General features: G+C 41.1%; 2 protein-coding genes across 4 annotated transcripts in view; one reads left to right on the top strand and one right to left on the bottom strand.

The window, feature by feature from the left end:
- The window catches only part of LOC107376010 (SH3 and PX domain-containing protein 2A), a 170,241-nt gene that overhangs the window by 26,587 nt on the left and 128,294 nt on the right, over positions 1 to 15,360 (top strand). The gene's annotated exons all lie outside the window — the stretch shown is intronic.
- On the bottom strand, positions 8,025 to 11,288 carry LOC129166832 (N-acetyllactosaminide beta-1,3-N-acetylglucosaminyltransferase 3-like). Its single transcript, XM_054750339.2, has one exon. It carries the CDS (start codon positions 9,862 to 9,864, stop codon positions 8,767 to 8,769), a length of 1,098 nt encoding a protein of 365 aa, XP_054606314.2. The 5' UTR covers positions 9,865 to 11,288; the 3' UTR covers positions 8,025 to 8,766.

The raw sequence follows: 15,360 nt of genomic DNA, 5'->3' as shown, positions 1-15,360 counted from the left end.
ATTAAATGATACCCAGTTGTTTAATTATTGGCAGTTTAGTAACAAATCGGGTCTAAACTACATAGGAGATTTTTAATTTGATTTTTTTTTAAGTAGCACAAACAGCAACCGGCAAGCGTTGTAGTCAATGACACAATGTTCACTGTCCCAATTCAGCAATTATTTGCACACTTGTTTACTACCACTTGAAGCCTTTCTTGCATGCTTCCTCCAAGTGCAATGATTTAGGTATGTACTGCCCCCTAATAGGGGCGCAAATAGGATTTTCAAACTGGAGGGGGACAAAGTTCCAATGTACCCTCCCCCAAACACATATACACACACCACATACACATACACAAACTATTATTGCAACAGCCTTAACAGAGCTCAGTCAGTTTGTGTAATTTCATCCAGTGGTTTACGAAAAACCTAACACTTTTATATACGTGTTTGAAGCCATTGTGCAATGGAACGCTGGCAACAAAGCTCTGCCTGATCAACACTATCCAAGTCAGTCATTTGTTATTCCCCCAATCGATTACTAACCAAAACCTCATGCTTTATGCAAAACATTAAATTATTTTCAACATACCAATCTTTACAGAAAACATAAAAGCCCTAAAAAACTGCACATAAAATATATTTAAAAAACAATATTCACTTATAGAATTGGCCATCGTTTGAATTTGAACAATTTCGATTCCAATTCCCATTCATTCCTTGTTTCAATTCCGGTTCCTATCGATTCCCGATTCCGATTCTTTCAAGACATGACGTGCTAACCACAGGTCCTACTTGATGAAATAATCTTAACTTCAACATGAATTTTAATTCTATGAACAACATCACTTTCATTTAGACAAAAACATGTTTTGGAGAAAAAAAGACTTGCAGCACAATCAGTGTGTTTGTTTCTGACCACAACCAAAGTCTGGAAGAAGCCTCTGGGATGAGAGGCTAAATGTCTCCAACATATCCAGAAACGTCCAGCTGTTTTCAGCTAAAACTCTCAGGATGATCATGTCCAGGATGACTGAGAACTACACCTCCATGCTGCAGCAGCATTCAGTCAGAACAGAAAATGAAACTTAAATGTAGCTGCTGTCAGTAACTATCTAACAGATTTTAAACATTAAAACTCTCAACAGAAATAGTTCAGAAAGGAAATTAAAATGTTCACAATGTTGTGTGTGATTTAAGCTTTGGAACGAGCTTCCTCTCAGCATAAGGGCCTCCACCTCTGTTGCGGTTTTCAAGGCAAGGCTAAAAACCTACTTTTATGATCTGTCTTTTAAAGGGGCATTATGGAAGTTTGACAGCCAAAACATGTATAGAAATAATAAATATCTTCTTCATACATTCTCTTGCAATGCCCTGGTCCTGTAGAATGAGCCCTGGCATTTTTACTGTGATTGCCTTCACAGAAAAAGAGAGCTGCTCGGGTCGAGCAGGCTGCTTCATGCGCGTTCACGCTCAGGCATAGCCCGTAGCATTTGCTATCCGTAGCTTTAGCAGCAGAGAGTGAGGTAGTGCCACTTTGTTGCTGTTCCTAATGCCTAGTGATGAACCTAGCTACATTTCTGAGGACCCTTAGCTACTTTCTTCAAGATATTTCCTGCAAATTAGCAACAAAATAGCCATTTTCGCTCTGAACCGTTCTTTGAACGTTGTTTCAGCTGTCATCAAGGATATAAATCTCACCGATACAAAACACGTAACTGGCGCTTTAGCTCACTTATTAAGACGTCGGACTCCTGTGCAGAAGACCCAGGTTCGATTCTGGATGTGAATATAGTTTAGTTAGAGTTTATTTTTTACATTAATGGTATATCTTTTACAGTTAAGCCTGGTTTATGCTTCTCCGTCAGCTCCGCAAGGGACAGACACGCACGGATTGATGGAAGCTTTTTGCTCTTTTACTTCTCCGTCTCCTGGAGAGTGTTGCAAAGCAATTGCCCGGCAGGACCACAGAGGGCGTAGCGCTGTTCTGTGGTATCATGTCATGTATCGGTCCAAGATCGTGTGTTTATATTGTGTTTTTTGTGTATATAAGAGACTTTTAACACAGACATATTTGTCTCTCATTCTCCCACCGCTTCATGCGCTCCCCACCTCTAAACCCACGTTTCCTGTCATTTCCGTCCACAAATAAAACACTTGCTGCTCATCTTTTCACTCCTCCAGTCACGGGAGGATGAAACGTTCATATTTTTAGAGTTTTTTCGCGAGGCATTCTTCAAGCTTCTCCGTGTCTGCCGCTAGTTAAACTCGGCTCTCTTTGCAATGGCGGCGCTGTAAACAACAGCGGCGTCCTGACCAATCACAAGCTTGCGTAATCCGTTTCGTTCGATGGATGTTTAAAAAAGTGGGCTCGACTCCGTACGTACTTGCGTGCCTGCCGGATCCCTACTCAAGGATGGATAATGGCGTTGCCTGTGCTCCGCACTGACACAGACGGAGAAGCATAATTCAGGCTTAAGATGCCCAAATTTTTATTTGAGACTCGCCGAACGGCATTGAATTCACAGATTAAAAAAGATATGGGTTCAACTTTCATTTTGGAACAAATTTTCAAGCAAGGGAAAGGAATGATCTGAGCATGCAGGAGGACTGACCCATCTTAAACCTTTGTCGGCTGTGCTGAAGAGAAAGGTACTGAACCAAATTATTTAATTAATTAGCTGCGTGTTCTCCTGTCCTCTGTCCTCCGGGCCACACACACACACACACAAACACACACACACACACACACACACACACACACACACACACACACACACACACACACACACACACACACACACACACACAAACAAGGGACTGTCTCAGCTGTTATTTTCGTTAAGGAGTGTGCACGTACAGCATGCGCGCCTCATGCACGAGCCTCCTATTGAAGCTGCCGTTACGCTTTTGAACTGAGGTGGCAATCGCGAGCATAAAAATTCAAAACTCTGTAAAGTCCCTTTAAAAGGATTTTTAAATTAATGTTGATTTAATTTTTTTTTCTGCCATAAAATTGCACAGGGCACAATCAGGACAAAAATAAATAAGAAAAAGAAAGAAACAAGATGATCACAAAAACAACTCTTGATTCCTAGTAGGGTTGAGCCGGATACTCATTTCAGACGAGTATCCAGTACGGATGAGGCAGTTTTTTACGCGTACGAGCATAAAACGAGTAAAACCTTTGAAATTCTGTGTGAATATCTGTGTTCGTGCTGAAGGAAAATCCTCATTGGGTAACTGACGTATTCACGCTCAATGATTGGCCAGTCACATAGAGCAACCGCCCCACCCTACAAACAAAACCATCAGACGGCGCAACTGCTTTCCCACCCACACGCGCGCACGCACGCACGCACGCACACACACACACACACACACACACACACACACACACACAAAACAGCGCTCCGCCACTGCCACACAGTTAGAGTGGATGGTTTTACATGAGCCACAGATTTAAGTTGTGTGTTTATTTATGAAAACTATGTAGAATCCAGTTGCACTAATAAGCGCCAATGGAGCCCAGTTTTGGTGAGAGTTAACGTGATGAGCAGCTCCTGTCTATCGGGAACGGCAGGCGAAACCAGGACCTGACTGGGGAAATTCCCAGTGGGCCAGTCTGTTTTGTGTTTTTTTGGTCCTGTGTTCAGTCACGCCTCTGTTGATCACCTGCTGCTGATGAGAGGATTTCTCCTGTCAGTGTGGAAGGAACAGGTAGGCTGCTGAACAAGCTTTTGTTCCTAGAAACACTTTCTATGCCCAGACTGTAGTGACCTGTTATTTATACTTTTATAATTAATATTAAGTGAATGCAAAAAACCCACAGGTGATGGAAATGAAGATTAAATAAGCCTGAATATTTTCTCCCACAGACCAGGCAACATTTTTCCTGTCTTCAACTGTCCAATTATGGTGAGCTGGTGCAAATTGTAGCCTCTCTTTCCTATTTGTAGTGGAGATGAGTGGTACCCGGTGGGGTCTTCTGCTGTCGTAGCCCGTCCGCCTCAAGGTTGTGTGTGTTGTGGCTTTACAAATGCTTTGCTGCATTCCTCGGTTGTAACGAGTAGTTATTTCACTCAAAGTTGCTCTTCTATCAGCTTGAATCAGTCGGCCCATTCTCCTCTGACCTCTAGCATCAACAAGGCATTTTCGCCCACAGGATTGCCACATACTGGATGTTTTTCCTTTTTCACACCATCCTTTGTAAACCCTAGAAATGGTTGTGGGTGAAAATCCCAGTAACTGAGCAGATTATGAAATACGTTATTTTTTTTATTTTGTGATCAAACATTTTTTTCTAACATTCTTGGCATTTTTCCCCACACAAAGTTAACAAGGTGTGTGTGTGTATGTGTGTGTGTGTGTGTGTGTGTGTGTGTGTGTGTGTGTGTGTGTGTGTGTGTGTGTGTGTGTGTGTGTGTGTGTGTGTGAAGTACACAGCAATGCACATTTTCCCGTTTTTTAGTGGCTCAGGAGCGTGCAGGTACATTGTGTGTCACCCACGGAACTGAGGCTGAGGAAATGTCAATGGTGGTTATCCAGAAAGTAGCTAAGAGTTACTAGAAATGTTTCTAGGTTGTTCGCTAGGTACTTTTAGGATTTAAAATGTCAAAAGGGGGTCTGAAAAGCAGGTAGAAATAGCGACAAAGTTGCTAAGTTAGCAAAACTGTGGGAGGAGCGCTTGATTTGCAACTCGAAGCAGCGCAAGAGGGAGGAGCAAATACTCAGCTTGCTTTGCTTTTATAATCGTGCAAAACTCAGATCTTAATTGTGATTAAAATTCTACTAATTGAGTAGCCCTAACAAGACCAACAATATCACTGCTCTCTCACCCTGCTCACCCCACCTGTGGGTCCAGTCTTTTGCCAGTTCAGTGACGGTAAAGTAGCGTCTCACTCTCTGAGGAGCTCCAGAGCGAAAGAACCAAACTCCGAAAAACACTATAACTATAATAATAATAATAATAATAATACATTTTATTTAAAAGAGCCTTTCAGAACACCCAAGGTCACTTGACAGAAAATACATTCAGAAAATACATTAAAACAGCAATAAAACCACAATAAAACACAAAGAAGAAAAAAACAAAGAAAGAAACCGTTCAATAAAATCAGAGGTCATAGGCAGATTTAAACATGTGTGTTTTGAGTTTGGTTTTGAACAGGGTAAAACTGTCGATGTTCCTGATGTCTGGGGGAAGTGAGTTCCAGAGTCAAGGAGCAGAGCGGCTGAAAGCTCTGCTCCCCATGGTAGCGAGACGGGCAGAAGGAACCGCAAGATGGATGGAAGAAGAAGATCTGAGAGAACGGGATGGGGTGTGAATACTTATAAGGTCTGAGATATATGGAGGAGAGAGGTTATGGATGGCTTTGAAGGTATGGAGGAAAATTTTGAAGATGGACCTGAATTTAACTGGGAGCCAGTGAAGCTCTTGGACAACGGGGTTGATGTGGTGAAAGGAAGGGGTTCTGGTGATAATACGGGCTGCTGAATTCTGGACCAGTTGCAGTTTATGAAGAGGTTTGTTGGGGAGACCATAAAGAAGTGAATTGCAGTAGTCGATACGGGAGGTGACGAGGCTGTGGATGAGAATGGCGGCAGTGTGAGGGGTAAGGGAGGGGCGGTTTATGGAACGAAGATGGAAGTATGCTGACCAAATTATGCTATTAATGTGAGCTTGAAAAGAAAGTGAGCTGGGAGACTATGGCGCTGTCAATAGTTAAGGAAAAGCTGTCAGATTTGGAGATGGTGGATTTAGTACCAACTAGAAGAAGTTCAGTTTTATTGCCGTTGAGTTTGAGGAAATTAGAGGTGAACCGTGATTTGATTTCTGAGAGGCAGAAGGTAAGGGAGGATGGTGGGCAAGTTGAGTTGGGTTTACTGGAAATGTAGAGCTGGGTGTCATCCGCGAAGCAGTGAAACTGGATAATGAATTTGCGGAAGATGTTGCCGATAGGGAGGAGATAGACTATGAAGAAGAGGGGCCCCAGGACAGAGCCCTGGGGCACACCTGACTTGACTGGGGAGGGCTTTGAGGATAAGGATTTTAAATGGATGAACTGAATGAACAGTAAAGCATGTTCTAGTTTTAACCTGGCCTACTCCACCACACCTGATTTCAATCAGCAGGTGATTAACCAGCTTCTGCGAGCCTGAGCTGCTGCAGTTGGTTCAACCACTGAATCAAGTCTGCTGGAACAATAGTGCGCACAGGGAGAGCTCACTGTCATTTACGGGAACATTTAATTTAACCCAAAAGGGTTTTAGACAGTAACTATTTTTCATATCAAACAAATATCAGTCCGCCTGTCGGCTAATCCCTGCTGGAACGAGTCTGTGTTTTGTCACAACTGTTGTTCTCCGACAGGTGCACCTCTGACCGTTGTGCAGTTTATTGGTTCACAGATGTGCAGTTGCACGTGTCACAATTAGTACACCAATAAGTACAAAATATATGAAAGTACGCTAGTTGCTACAATGCAACAAAAGAGAGGACATAAACTTTATTTACAATGTCCGTCTGTCCATGATGCTGAAATAAAAAGTTGCATCACCTGCATTATTGGATGATTTGATTAACTAGATAAAACAACTAGTTATTATTTATCAGTGACTTTATGATAAAACCTAATGTTAGCTAAAAGTTAATGATTTTGGGGCTTTTAAGAGGAGATTCTTTCAGGAAAACCGATCTCTGGAACACACGCCTCGCATTTATAAATAGGTATCTCGTAAGAATGCATTAAGTATCTCGTTCCCAAGCATTAAGTATCTCGTGGGAACGCATTAAGTGTCTCGTTCCCACGCATTAAGTGTCTTGTGGGAACGCATTAAGTATCTCTTGGCCACAAGTTAATTTTTTTCCTCAAAATCACCAGACGAGCTCCGTAGATTTCTCTACAAGTTGTTTAAAGCAAAAGTAAAATGTAAGGTTTCATATAAAATAACTGCTGAAGCAAATAGTGGCTGATGTAAACAGAATATGAAATGCGGAAAGAAAGAGAAAAAAACACCTGAAGTTGCAGTTTTCCAGTTTTTGCATTACATAAATTAAAATGGGAGGAAATTATGAAAGACAAAAAAAATGCAGCAGATGTCAAACCAAAGAATAATTAATTACAGTGAATAATATGGCTTTTTAAATAATTACTTTTACTGTGATTAATGATTGTACAGATAAATAAAAGATTTTCACGAATATCAAAGTCAAAGTCAAAGTCAGTTTAATTGTCACTTCTGCCACATGTACAGGACATACAGAGAAATGAAATTACGTTACTCTCAAACTCTCGCTGGATAGAAAATAAACATTTAGTATAAAATATTGATCAGACTGATCGTTCTGTTCTTGTTCCGTGTTTCTGCTGCAGCTTTTCTCTAACCAACCGACTTTAGCAACGTGGATTGTTTATTTTTCCACTAAAATTGAAGCAACTTGACTGTTGATCCTGACACATTAAATTTCATATAAAATGTAAAGCTACCTTGCCTCATATTTGCACAGATTTAAAATCTCTACATCGGATAGACTTCATCAGTGTTTAAAAAACACTTTTTTTCAGACTTCACCATAACCTCCTCAGACCCTGAATACTCCTAATCTGGGGTTCCCTCACTCGAATCTTTTATTCTGCTCAACCCAGACCTGCTGTACATATTCAGATATTTGCTTTTAATTGAAAATAAATAATAGTAATAATATTAACAACAAAATAAAGACATATTTTCATGTCACATTTTCCCAACACAAAATGCAAACTAAAGCAATCTCATGAGGTTAAAGTTGTGGTTTTGAGTGATGGAGACATACACTCAAATCTGATGAACTTTTATTGTAATAACTTCAACAATGTAAAATTTTTCAAAACACAGTCCTTGTTAATATGTTCTACGTTCAGTGTACATGTTTCTAAAAAGCAATGAAATAAATAAAAATTATTAAAAATAATAAAGTTAAATCAAAGTTTAAGTCCCATTAGTCATTATTACATACTGGTGAAATGACATCTCTGCATTTGACCATCCCCTTGGGGAGCGGTGAGCTGCAGCAGTGGCTGCACTCGGGAACCATTTGGAGGTTTAATCCCCCAATCCAACCCCTTAAAGCTGAGTGTCAAGCGGGGAGGCACTGGGACCCATTTTTTAAAGTTTTTGGCATGACCCAACCATGGAAAGAACAGGCTTCTTACTTATTTTTGTTGTCACACATTTATGACACGACTGATGACACAACTTTTAATGGCTAATGTAAAAGTGCAAGTTTGATATTCACTTCTATGGTCCACCACTTTATGTTTTATACAAACTAACCAGATTGCTGGCCAACAGAGATTAAAATGATGGCTTTATCTGAATGATTAACTTTGCAAATAAAGCTTTTTCCCTCAGTTTTAAAAGTCTGTCTTTGTTTTAAAAGTCTTCATGTTTTGGTTAGTAAACTGCTTATTTAAACCATTAATTTCGTGCCTCATAAAGAAGAGGAGAGGAGCCATGTGTCACACTACCTGCCAAAGTAAACTTCACAAAACATTTCACCGTGACTCCGGAAAATCGTGCCAGCTTGCAACGGAAAGCATAAAAACGTCTTCTTGTTGAGACTGTGTGGCAAAGGAGGCATGGAAGTTTGTTCTAGAAAATGGCTCAAAAAATCTTTCTCAGTCTTTTTCCAAATGATCAAATTACCAGATTACATGTTATGGTTAGTAACATCCCTCTGTTATTGTGATGAAAAAAGTAATAATTTTATGCATTAGCATTTAAAAATTAACAAAAAGGCTTTTAAAAAAGTGATTTTAACCATTGAACACCACACTTGATTTTGGGGTTGTGTACTTCATGCCACAAAATATATAAACTAGCTGGAGAGAATTTGTGTATCACAAGTACTTCTTTCAAGAAACAAGGGTGATATTTGTCAACCGTTCTGGAGGGAATGTACCATCCAAGTGTACTCACACCCATATGAGTGGTGGGTTTAAGTTTTGCTGCATCAAAACACATCCCCATGTAGACATCGTCAATCGGAAGTATTTCAACGGACTTTGACTTCTCATAAATGACTGAAGCAGTGTAGCCAGACATGAGGTAACCCGCACCACCGCAGTAAGCAGGATATGAATTTCCATCATACACCTGAAGTGGAACAAAGTACTTGCTTTGCGGCCATCTGATAGGGCCAGCGTTTTCAATTACTTGCCCAGTAAAGAGATGCTTGGTTCCATTGTTGTCCTCGAGGCTCTGAAGATACTCCACCATGTTGTCCGTGTGGGCGAAGACATCATCATCACCGTTTAGCAGGAAACGAGCATGTGGACAGCGTCTGTTCATCCACTCCAGGAAAAGGATCTGCTTTAGAGTCAGGTTGAAAAATGATTCTCTGAAGTCCCACTGGAGAATGTCTCCATGTTGTTTGTGCTCCAGTGCAAGGAGTTTGTTCAGCCTTTCTGTGTCATATCCATAACCATCTGTTCCTGAAATGAAGATCGTTTGAATCCTCTTCCCATTATGTGACCTCTCCTTAGCCCAGGTCTTGCGCAGCACCTCTCTGTGCTCAAAGTTGTTGGGGGGACTTTTAATAACTAGCAGTAGAAAGATGTCTTTGGGCTTATTTGGTCGTCCACATTTGTGAGGGAGGTCCAGGATAATGGGAAATCGGTGACAGTGACGATAGTAAAGAAAATCCCGAATCTGTTCAGGAAGAGAGCTAAATTTCCAGAGTTTCTCTGCTTCCATGTTTTGCTCACATTTTGGCTGGAGGAGTTCTTGTGCTTGGGTGGTGGCATTTTCGTCCTTTAATTTATTTGCATACAATTCCTGGTTGGTGTTGAAATAATCAGCAGGAAAAGCACTTTTAGGTTCTTTTAAATAAACAACCATGAGGATTCCCAACAGGGAAACAGTGGTGACGATGTTTATCACCTTAAATTTTCTGAAAAAAGAAGAAAGAAAATGAATAGTGCCTAATTATTATTTAAAAAAAAAAACTTTTTTGCAGTTGCTTTCATTTGAAGGCATCTCAGTACATACGTGGAGCAATGATGCTCTTGTTTCCAGCTGCTGGCTGAATATCTTGGTGCATTTAGTGAAAAACAATGTTGCCTTATTGCTATGTTCTAAAATTAAAAATAAAATAATGAATAGTGAGGGCCAACTAGATAAATCTTTTTAGTAATACATCTTTATGTAAAAACTGACAAGTTCACCTACCATCACAACTAGATTCACTAGGTAAGTTTTAGTAAAAGTAGAACAAGCATCTTGATTTATTTTTATTTATGCAAATAACTCCACCATAATTTTATTTGACATTGCAAGCCCTTCAAATCCTTCTTATAATTTAATGCATCTTTAATTATTTTATTTTTATTTCCACAATTATGCTTCCTTTTGTGAATGCTAAGATCATTTGAAAAGTGGACTGCTTTCTTAACCCCTAAAACCCGAGGGTCCCCCAGGCGGGGGACTCTGTGACGTTAGTTCCTTAAAGCTGCCCCCAAAATCAGGATCAAATGCCACAAAAAAGTCCTTCTGGTTGGAAGAAAACTTTTTCTAGCAACAATAGCATTTTTTTTTCTAATCTCAACTAATTTCTCTTGGTTAATTTTTTATACAAACATCTGTTTAACAGTTGAACTGTTATTAAGGGTATTAAAATAAATGTAACTGACATAAAAATAATTAGAACACATTTATTATCTTGCTTGTAGATAAAAGTCACATCAAAGGGCATAATAAAAGTAATGATTTGTAGTAATTACCGTAACATGATGGTAATGATGTGATGAGAAGATGGTGAACGTCCCGTTGATTATTCCAGATATAGATCGGTAGTGACTAGTGACTTCAGAGGCTTGGTGAGTCTTACAACCACTAGACGCTGACAGTTTTATTTCGCATCACAGAACCTAAAACAGGTAGAGCAGGAAGCATCAGGGCTGAGCTTCCTGTCATTGTTTGAATAAGATGAATTCTCTGGAGCATGCATGTCCAAAGCGCAAGCTGGGGACTGTGTGCGGCCACTTGCATTTCTAGAATGATGAATTTAATCTCTTCTGTAGGCTACTATAATGTTTCCCCATGCAAAGCAGGTTGAATGTAAGTGTAGCATTCAATGAAAAGATACATATCAACAGATGTTTAATGAATCTGAAAAGGGACATTTTTGTTTAAAAGTGAATACTTGTTTGACAAACTGGTGATTTTAATGTCGAAATAACTCACTCACTCGTTCATGATCTGAAATCTTGCGAGGGTCAGCGTGAGCTGATGCCCAACTTCAGCAGTCTTAGTGAGAGACTGGAGACACCCTGGACAGATTGCGAGTCCATCACAGGAACAATCAGTCACACACCCTCTCACACCTGGGGACAGTTTAAATTCTCCACAAAACCTGAAATGCGTGCATTTTTTTGTTTGTAGGGAAAAACTCAGGCATTCCTGAAGAAAACATGCAAAGAGCGAGTGAGATTTGAATCTGCAACTTTCTCACTGCAAGGCAGCAATGCTACCAACTGCTTCACCATGCAGCCTACGAGAAAGTAACCGTAAATCCTCTAATACAGGCCCGGGCCTGTATTTGACTCAAGCTCATCAAGCTCCAGGCCTTTATTGGAAGGAGGGCCAGTATTAGAGGCAGGCCTCTATTTCTATTTGAGCAAAATGAACTAATGGTTCACTGGAGTTTTTGACAATTAAAATTGCGCCCACATTTTCAAAGTTAAACACATTTCTTTTAACAACGGTAGTTTCTGCTTCAGCCCTCTCCCCCCTCCCCCTGCGCAGCGGCTGCAAACTCACTGATGCGCCTGCAGCCTCTCGGAGTTCCTGCTGCTCTAAACATTAAAATAATTATTTCATTTTCTGTTCCTCACTTCTGATTACCTTCAATGGTGTTTGTTTGTTGCAACCACCAGGTACAAAAACTAACTTGTTTTTATTTGACTATTTTTCTGTCCTGCCTGTTTATTATCTTCTTGCATCTCCTCTCAATCCTAAAGAAAAACTGCTACCTGGGTTCATATATATTGACCTTATGAGTTACCTTTGAACTGCAGCTCAAAAAGAGCTACCGACCGCAAAAACAGTGGAGCGCTCCCTGCTTGGCGGCCGTATCATACAGTCCGAGCAATAAACGCGGAAGTTAGATCCAAACACCCGTTGTGTGGGAGAAGCATCGAAATGAACTGTTTAATCTGCCCATCATTTGTGTTGAGAGATCAGCAGTGTTTGGATCAACAAAGGGCGACTACTTTGACAGTAGAAACTGTATTTATGGCTTATTTTTGTGCATTTAAAGTTCAGCCGCCATTGATAGTTGTTAAAAGTTGTTAAACCTGTGCATATGAAACAAAAAACGCCTTTTGTTTATCGATTTATTGTGAAAAAAGGAAGTTGTGCTTGCTCCTTTTCCTGTTGGGCAGTTGTGATTTCTGTCCATTGACTGCGGAGGTGCTCAGGCGAAAATAGGATTGATTCTATTTTTGCCGGACGCCGGAACAGAGGGCGCCGCACTGCCGGAGCACGGCCGCAGTAGTAGAATTGCTCTGATTGACAACGGGACCGATTTTGCTCCGGCGTTTGTGTCGGAGCGGAGCGGAGCGGAGCGGAGCGGAGGTAGTGGAATTTGCGTCGGAGGACAAGGTGATGCGCGCAGCGCCCCGCTCCACAGCATGCAGCAAAACGCATCAGGCGCAAATAAAAGACAGAAAACATTAAAGGAAATGAACTGACATGAACGATCGTGTGTTAAATTAGTTTTTGAGGTGGCGACACCTGATTGTGGCCGTGCTCAGGAGGCAGATCTACTGACCGCGAAAACAGCGGAGCTCTCCCTGCTTGGCGGCCGCATCAGTGATCTGTGAGTCGGAGGACAAGGTGATGTGCCCTGCTCCACAGCAGCGAAACACATCAGGCGCAAATAAAAGACAGAAAACATTAAAGGAAATGAACCGACATGAACGATCGCGGGTCAGTACCTACGGTCTGGCACAGCGCGTTGCCCCCCCCCACCCCCCCCCCCCCCCACGAGCGCAGGAGCTTGTCACCTGCTGACAGCAGGCTGCTGTCTTTTCCGAGGGCTGCATCTTGCCGGTCATTATCACGTGAAAGCGACTAGTCGACGACAGGCATAAAAAGTCACTATAGTGAAGTCGACTAGTTCATACAACCCCTGCTACTGCTCTCCAGAGTGTTCTGCAGCATAATCAGCATGTTCTCTTTGAACTTGATAGTGTAATGACCTGGCTGGGGTTGTAAGCCAGGTGCATTCTGGGTATTGTGTTATATGTGTTTCCTATCGTTCTGCTAGTTCCTATGTGCTGATTTGCGTGTTGTGTGAGTGTTATGTAAGCCACAGGGAAGGTGATGTGTGTTCTGTGGAGTGGGTTGAATTAGCATGGTTAACTGACACCGTGACTCTGTGTGGTAGGAGCATGATAGAGGATCGTGTCTGTAGCGTTACAAAGCGTTGAAGAAAAAGTCTAATAAAGGTCTGTGTGAACCCCTACTGCCTCCTGCTGGTTGATTTGGGGACTATAACCCTGCCGCTGAGATGCTCGTTTTTACTTGTTACTACATTCCACCCGGCCACAATAAGAGACCGGCCAATATTCACCTCCGCTGACTCCGACACCGGCCAAAATTGGAGACCCGGCCTCTAATTGAATACTGGCCTGTATTAGAGGATTTACGGTAAGCAGACATACTAAGCTGTTACTGCACCATATTTAAAGCTGTGGAGCACCATTTAGCAATTTCCAGATATAAATAAATAACTTTCACTTTGAACTCTGAAACGACACAATGTCATGGCTAACTGAACCAAGACTCCTATTTTGAGAGAGGTAATGGATAAAAGACTGAAGAAAAATGTCTGGAGCTGGCTTGCCTGAAGACTGCTGGAGATAAGCACCAGCCGCCCCCCCAACTCTGTGGACAAGTGGGTAAGAAAATGGATGATGGATGCTGGTTGCTGTCATTTCTGCAACTCATCAGTTTCTATATTTTTGTTTCCTGTAAGTCAAGTTAAGATTTTGTGGTTTAAGCAACGTTTCATTTTTTTGAACTCTTAACTGTTTTCTTTAGATCTGTGGTGAATCATAGAATAAATCTTGAACTGATGGATAGGCATGACATTTTTTTTTCATTTTATAAAAGGCATCTTCATTAAATGGGAGCACACCTGACACTTTAGTGCATACTTCAGGTTTAAGCATTCAGCTAAGGACGTAAAAACACTTTTTTGTTTGTACAACAAAGTCTATTGCTTTTGGTCTTGGCTCTTTTAAAGGTGTGGATCACTGGAAAAACCACTAATACTGTTCTAAATAAATGATCTATACATTATACAGACTATAAATGCTGTGTTTAATATGCAAGTGTAAATGTTATTTTACAATATTACCACAACCAAATCATCTTGTGGTGCATTTCCTGTTCCTTTCGGGCGCAGCAATCTCTACCATAGACCTATATTAACTGGCGCATGCGCGCTGGATCCCCCCCCCCTCCAATACAAAGAATAGGAGAGCCTTTGGTCGCAAAGGTATTGCGACTGAAACCGGGTGGTGTCTCAGCTCAGAATGTTCACCCAGAACTGGAAGCTCTCCACAGTTCACCATTCTTTTTTAATTCATATTTTTAGCTCATTGGTCTTTCTTTGTTTTAGAGCAACTGAGAGCACCTCGTGGAGTTTTTATTATAGAGAACCAAAATAATGATAGAATGTGGCATCAGAGACTTGTAAACACACTCCAGCAGGTTAAAAAGCACAAAACAGCTAGGAGTCACTTCATTGTAATATTCAGACATTGGATTACACAAACCAAGTTTTTTTTACTATAACATGGATTATTATGACCAAAAACCAGCAAAAGTAAGACTGAATTTACACTTTTGACTTCATGAAATTGGCATTGTTTGTTTTGCTGCTGAGTTTCTTGAGTTTTGCAGATAGAGTAATGGTACTTACAGTGGTGTAAAAAGGAGAGTCAAGAAGGAACTGGCTGCAGCACGCAGAAAAGGGGCGGTGTCGGGCCAGTTGTCAGACTCATACCATATTTGGAAAATGCAAAACTTACATTCCAGAACTGAAGGGGGGGCGCTATAACTAACACAACCTAATACGCACAATGGAGGACGGAGAGGTTCGTTGATTGAACAGTTTTTGTGAAGGTTCCATATCATGAAAAATCAACTTTTAGAAACTTTTTACCATGGGATGTTGTCATTTCCGCATAAGAATATTGGTCAATGTAAAGCATTTTCCTGCAAATGGGAGATAGTAGCCCACTACCTGGCATTTCTCCTCCCCATGAGGCTAGTCGGGTCTCGGTTCTGAAACCTGGATATTCTGTGGATATTTTGACAAATTAC

This window comes from Nothobranchius furzeri, chromosome 12 (genome assembly GCF_043380555.1).
Source record: "Nothobranchius furzeri strain GRZ-AD chromosome 12, NfurGRZ-RIMD1, whole genome shotgun sequence".
Taxonomy (NCBI): Eukaryota; Metazoa; Chordata; class Actinopteri; order Cyprinodontiformes; family Nothobranchiidae; genus Nothobranchius; species Nothobranchius furzeri.
This window is presented reverse-complemented; position numbering and strand designations above follow the sequence as displayed.

Excerpts from the sequence above, each read along its gene's own strand:
- LOC129166832 (XM_054750339.2), bottom strand. The coding sequence starts at position 9,864 with ATGGTTGTTTATTTAAAAGAACCTAAAAGTGCTTTTCCTGCTGATTAT.